At 44.1% G+C, this 6,800-nt stretch overlaps 1 protein-coding gene across 1 annotated transcript; it reads left to right on the forward strand.

Annotated features, from left to right (window-relative positions):
- Positions 1-333: 333 nt before the first annotated feature.
- Positions 334-5,638, forward strand: LOC143364549 (uncharacterized). Its single transcript, XM_076804846.1, has 6 exons — positions 334-419; positions 769-944; positions 1,728-4,408; positions 4,458-4,567; positions 4,840-5,129; positions 5,196-5,638. Exons 1-6 carry the CDS (start codon positions 334-336, stop codon positions 5,636-5,638), a joined length of 3,786 nt encoding a protein of 1,261 aa, XP_076660961.1.
- Positions 5,639-6,800: the final 1,162 nt, after the last annotated feature.

Here is a 6,800-nt window from a genome sequence, read left to right on the forward strand (position 1 = left end):
ATCCAAGGACTGTGATCTTACGATTAATTACGAGTTAAACTGTGACTGCAATTAGTTCAGTTTACAAAAACAACATCACTGGGCATCCCAACGTCCAGATCTAACGGCGACGATCAACAACTGACCACGGTGGGCGGTTTGAAGAATCATTGGACCAGCCTACTGGAAGCTGAAGTGGTCCATCGGAGTCTGAAGGTGTCTAGGAACGCGAGTTCAACAGCATCCGTCACATCAACAGCTGAGGATTAGCATCGACCAGCATCAGTATCCATCTCGTACATCCATTCTTCTACTGGTGAGTCGAGATTCATAGGTTTTGATTTGTGTTGAGCGATGGCTAATTCGGACGAAACCACGTTGCAAAAATTACTTAGTGAGCGCAGCCACATTAAAGCACAATTGACTAAGTTCAGAAAGGGGTGCGACAACGTTACTCGAGGCTCTTGAGGCGCGACTCCAGCGAAATGAATCATTGCTAGATAAATTTGAAGTTGTCCAGAATCAAATTGATAGATTAGTAGCGGGTACGTCGGAAGAAGACACGCAACACAGACAGCGCGAAAGTTTTGAGGAGACTTATTTTAACGTTATTGGGAGTGTTCGTGCGCATATTGCCCGTTCGCGAAATCCGACACAGTCTCCTGCCATGCATTCTGCATCGCGTCCCGCGACAGTTACACCGACAACATCAGAATCGTCTACAATTAAATTACGGCCAATTCCGGTACCAAATTTCAGTGGTGATCTCGGAGAATGGGTTTATTTTAGAGACAGTTTTGAATCATTAGTCAACAATAATGAGGCGCTAAGTAATATAGCACGATTCCACCACTTAAAGTCTGCGCTACGGGGAGAAGCTGCTCGTGCTATCGCTTCGCTCGCGGTATCAGATGAAAATTACACCGTTGCTTGGGAAACATTGAAGGAACGTTTTGAGGATGTAGGTGAGCTAATAGAATTTCATATTCGAGCGTTATTTGAATGTCCGTCGATGACGAAGGATTCAGCAAAAGATTTAAGACAACTTCTAGATGATTTCTACAACCATTTAAGGTCATTAAAATCACTTAAGGAGCCAGTTGATCATTGGGATTCATTGCTAATGTATTTACTATCAAAGAAGTTAGACTCACGGACCACCGAAGCGTGGAACAAGAAGGCCTCAGAACTAGGTGAAAAAAAGGGGATGAAAGACTTACAGACCTTCCTAGAACAGCATTACAAATTCCTTTCCAAATCAGTCAGGTCAGGACCTGCGCACTCCACAGCATCTCACGGAAAGGAGACTGTACAAAAATCTCGAGCTCGTCCTTTCGCATTTGTAACCTCCGGGTCGTTTGAATGCCCTTTATGTAAAGCATCGCATGCATTGGCCCAATGCAGGGAGTTTTTCTCTTTATCGTTGATTGACCGCGTAAATAAAGTTAAAGAATTGCGCGTCTGTTTTAATTGTCTCAAACCCGGGCACGGGGTGCAGTTCTGTACAGCAGGCCCCTGTCGCAAATGCCAGGCAAGGCATCACACGGCACTGCACGTGTGGAAAGGTTCTGCACAAAAAGGTAGCTCAAGGCAAGTTGTAGCATCGCAAGTTGTAGCTTCTGGTTCAGAAACAAAAATAACAAATATACCCGGCAAGGCTGAACAGGGAGATCAGCAACGGTCACCATCTCCACAAAGTTATACTGTTTCGAATTCGGATGACCCCGAACAAGTATTGCTTTCTACAGCAATTATTCACGTAGTAGACACTCACGGAAATAGACACAAGTGTAGAGCATTATTAGATCAAGCATCCACAGTAAACATCGTTAAGAGTTCCTTTGCTCAGCGATTAGGGTTGAATTGTTTAAGGTCAACGTCCGGAATTACTGGGGTAGGAGGCAATGACGCAACTGGACAAGTCATCGGGAATACGAATATGACTATAGAATCACGAGTCTCTGGGTACTGCGTCAACCTCAAATGCATTCTGATGGACAAAATTACTCCTATTATTCCCACCTTTGAGTTACCCCACTCAGCTCAGATTCCGTCACACATAACCCTTGCTGATCCCACATACGCTGAACCTCGCGACGTAGACTTGTTGATAGGAAATGCTCATTTTTGGGAGATCATGAGCGTAGGTTTACATAAATTAGGAAAGGGCCTTCCAGTCCTCGTGAAAACCCAATTCGGTTGGATTTTCGGAGGACGGATCAATAACAAATTAGTTCCGAAACCGACTCCAATGTGCAACCTCATAACGAATGAGCAACTGCACCATAGTCTGAACAGATTTTGGGAGATAGAACATTTTTCCGTCGGAAGGGTTATTCCAGATCCGCATCCGTGTGAAGAGCATTTTGTTAAAACAGTCACTAGAACTCCCGACGGTCGCTATGTAGTCTCTATTCCATTTAACGAAAGGTTAAAGGATCTCGGGGAATCCTATGAAATTGCTAAACGTCGTTTCCTTCAATTAGAATCTAGACTACAAAAATCACCGTCACTTTGGCAGGATTATGTTGCTTTTATGCGAGAGTACGAACTTCTGGGTCATATGACAAAAATCACGATCAACTCTCAATTAAAATCGAATGCTTCATGTTATTTTCCGCACCACGCAGTCACAAAGGTTACAAGCACAACCACGAAATTACGCGTGGTATTTGATGGTTCGGCGAAAACCACAAGCGGGATATCATGTAACGACGCACAAAGTGTGGGACCAGTCATCCAGGATGACTTGTTTACAATCCTGATTCGTTTTAGACAACACCATATAGTTCTCACTGCCGACATTGAGAAAATGTATAGGCAGGTCTTGGTAGCACCACGCGATAGAGCTTATCAGCGTATCTTATGGAGAGAAACACCAACTGAGCCTTTAGCTGTTTACGAGTTAAACACCATTACATATGGCACCGCGTCTGCACCTTTTCTTGCGACTAGAGTCCTGAAGGAAGTTAGTTTACGGTGTTCCGATGCACATATCAGTGGAATCATCGCACGTGATTTCTACGTCGACGACTTGATAACGGGCGCAGATACGGTTAAGGAGGCACAAGTCATTAAGACCTCGATAGAAGAAACACTCTCTGCATCTGGGTTCAAATTACGTAAGTGGGCATCTAATGCACCTGCAGCATTATGCAATAATGAAGGGTCAGACCGATTAATTGATTTACAAACCACAAAGGACCCGAAAACCTTGGGGTTGTTATGGAGTCCACTTGGAGATGAACTACGGGTTAGTGTTACTGAATCAGGGTATTCGCGACTTACAAAACGAATCATTTTATCCGAGATTGCAAAGATTTTTGATCCGCTTGGTCTAATCGGTCCAATAGTTATCCGAGCAAAGATTTTAATGCAGAGATTATGGCAGTTAGATTTGAAATGGGACGAATCAGTTCCGCTGACGATTCATTCACAGTTTTCTGAATTTCAATCGGATATTCAGCTATTAAATAAATTCACAATCCCAAGATGTACATTAGGTGCACAAGCAAATCAGGTAGAAATTCATGGGTTCTGTGATGCCTCTGAAAGGGCATACGGTGCATGTGTCTACCTGCGTTCGGTAGACAAGCAGGGACAGGTGTCTGTGCATTTATTGTGCGCTAAGTCAAGAGTCGCTCCAATAAAGGTGGTTAGCTTGCCGCGGTTGGAATTATGTGGCTCATTGTTGTTAATTCAACTAATTAGTAAGGTTCGTGAAGCGTCCAGGGTACACATATCTAACGAGTATTATTGGTCCGACTCCATGATCACATTGGCATGGATAGAAGGTTCTCCCAGCAGATGGAAAACATTTGTTGCGAACCGCGTAACCGAGATTCAAGGGTTATCACGGGGTAAATGGTGTCACGTTCCATCTAGTGAGAATCCTGCGGATCTATTGTCACGAGGGGTACGGTCTTCTGCATTAGAAAGTAACAATCTTTGGTGGAATGGTCCAGACTGGCTCCAAGGGCAATCGATTAAAACATCAATACCTGACTATGCTACTATCGATCCTCCAGAACAGCGAGTCATTTGTGCTGCAATAGTAGATACGAAATCATCTGATTTGTCTTGGATGTTTAAATTCTCGAGTTATTTAAAATTGCTTAGAGTAATTGCTTACTGCTTCAAATATTACAACAATTGTAAGCACCGAGTCAAGAAGTCTCAACCACCAGAAAAGGACTCCGGTTCATTCGGAGAATTATCGATTCACGAGATCAACCAAGCTGAGATCGCAGTATTGAAAATTGTTCAAAATCAGGCGTTCGCAAGGGAAATTCATGAAATTAAACAGGGCAAGGTCGCATCGGATTTAAATTCACTACAGTGTTTACATCCCTTTATTGATGATCAGGGACTCGTCAGAGTAGGCGGACGTTTGAGCAACGCGAACATAGAGTACGAGCAGCAACATCCAGTAATCTTGCCCAAAAATAGCCACATCACGAGATTAATCATCCGTAAAGAACATGAACGTTTATTACATGCTGGGTGTGAAACAGTCCTTTCCACAATCCGCCAGAAATACTGGCCGATTTCGGGGAAATCTCTGGTTAGGAAAATTATCCGGGATTGCGTACGTTGCCGTCGGTTGAATCCGCAGGTAGGCAAGCACTTGATGGGTCAACTACCTGCAACACGAGTCCGTATTCAGGCTCCATTCTTTAGTACCGGTGTCGATTATGCAGGTCCGTTTTATGTCAAAGATCGGACACGAAGCAAAACTACGACTAAAGCATATTTAAGTTTATTTGTATGCTTCGTAACAAAGGCTGTTCACCTTGAATTAGTGACAGAATTATCAACCCAAGCATTTCTAAACGCACTCGATCGATTTGTTGCACGTAGGGGTCTGTGTCGGAATCTATATTCGGATAACGGGACAAATTTCGTGGGCGCCCGCAACGAAATGCAAAGGGTTACAGACTTCTTCCGCGACGGAACAACTAAACAGAGGATCCTAGACTATACAATTACTCATGGCATCGATTGGCACTTCATTCCTCCTCGCGCACCTCATTTCGGAGGTCTATGGGAGAGCGCTGTAAAATCAGCAAAACGGCATCTATTAAAGGTCGTAGGGGAAACACGGTTGACGTTCGAAGAGTTAGCCACAGTTCTGACGCGAATCGAGGCATGTATGAATTCTCGACCACTGTATCCTGTGTCTTCCGATTCCCAAGATTTATCCTCTCTAACACCAGGCCACTTCCTAATCGGAGGCCCACTGACTGCCATTCCTCATCCCGACGTTACTGATATATCAGTCAATAGACTGAGTCGGTTTCAGCTTCTCCAGGCGATGTACCAACATTTCTGGAAACGTTGGCAAAAGGAATACTTGCATCACCTGCAGCAACGTTCCAAATGGAAACTGGATGTTCCTGAACAGTTTCGGATCGGGACGATGGTAATTGTCAAGGAGGACAATTTGCCACCTTTGCGATGGAGACTGGGGCGCATCGTGAACCTTCACCCAGGAGCAGATCGAGTTACGAGGGTCGTCTCCATTCGAACGGCTGATGGGGTTTTTACACGTCCAGTCTCGAAAATCTGCATCCTGCCCGTGCATGATGAGGAATCATGCCACAGTCATCATTCAGAGGAGATCAACACTGCACCGTTAGATGATAAGACGGCGTCGTAAATGTCGCAAGCGCATTACTGTTAATCATGCAGTGCTATATTTAACATGTATTAACATCCAACTACTTATTATTCATTAGACTTATAGCATTCGTAGTTAGTAGGTTTCGAATATCTTGATCTCATTTATTAGGCTAGTCCGAGTTTAGTTAGGTACTGCGTCTTTATATTGTGTTATTTAGATTCATGTATGTTGAACGCTAGCCGTTCAAGGTGGGCGGCATGTTTGTGCGACCCTCGAGGGTCAGTTTATTAGCTTGAACGAAGTGCCCGTCTTGCACATTTGGCAACCAAATGTCCCAAGAACGGAATCTTTAAAAGGTCATTTACAACCGGGAAAGTAAAAATCACGCTTCGGGGATTAGGACTCGGGAAGTAGTTTATTACCCTTGCACGTGTGCTTCCCTGGTCTTCACTTTCGAAATTGCCGTTTTCACCCGTCTCCATAAAATACTTGGGTCATTGTTACATGTCACCGGACGGGCCTTACCTGCGTTGCGCCGCCTGAGTCCGGGTTTTTCCGTCAACACGGCTTGCCAAATGTTTCTTCCGCTTTTCCACCACTTTCTCTACCATCGTGGGCGTTGGCCAGTCAAGTCACCGCCCATTGACAACTAGCTTAAATATCGGTGTTTGGCAAGCGCCGGGTAGATTTAGAATACACACCGAAGTCCAAGCACTTCCCTTACGGCCACTGTTTCGTACAGTCTTTAGTTAGAAAAACATACCGAAGTTTTAGTACTTCTCTTAAGGCAACTGTAACGTACAGCTATTAAGACAAGAGCATCTTTCTTGTAATAATCACTCGCGCTAAAAATATACAGTCCACAAAGTTTGTTTATATTAATGTTAAATAACGTGATAGTTTTGTTACTTTGTTAAACCTGGAAATCACAGTCCACACAACACACCCCTCCCGAACAACGAAGCTGACCATTCGGCGCGATCACTATCCTCTATCCTATCCTATCCTCTATCCTATACTATCCGCTATCCTATCCTATTCTCTATCCTATCCTCTCCTGAACCCTATCCTATCCTCATTCCTAACCTATACTCCATTATATCCTATCCGCTATCCTATCATATCCTCTATCCTATCCAATCCTCTATCCTATCCTCTATCCTATCCTATCCTCAACCCTATCCTATCCTCATTCCTA

This window comes from Halictus rubicundus, unplaced genomic scaffold (genome assembly GCF_050948215.1).
Source record: "Halictus rubicundus isolate RS-2024b unplaced genomic scaffold, iyHalRubi1_principal scaffold0685, whole genome shotgun sequence".
Taxonomy (NCBI): domain Eukaryota; kingdom Metazoa; phylum Arthropoda; class Insecta; order Hymenoptera; family Halictidae; genus Halictus; species Halictus rubicundus.

Coding starts and splice junctions, on each gene's coding strand:
- LOC143364549 (XM_076804846.1), top strand. CDS start 334: ATGGCTAATTCGGACGAAACCACGTTGCAAAAATTACTTAGTGAGCGC. Junction 420..768: donor TTGACTAAGTTCAGAAAGGG/GTGCGACAACGT, acceptor GGTTTATTTTAG/AGACAGTTTTGAATCATTAG. Junction 4,409..4,457: donor AGTACGAGCAGCAACATCCA/GTAATCTTGCCC, acceptor TCATCCGTAAAG/AACATGAACGTTTATTACAT.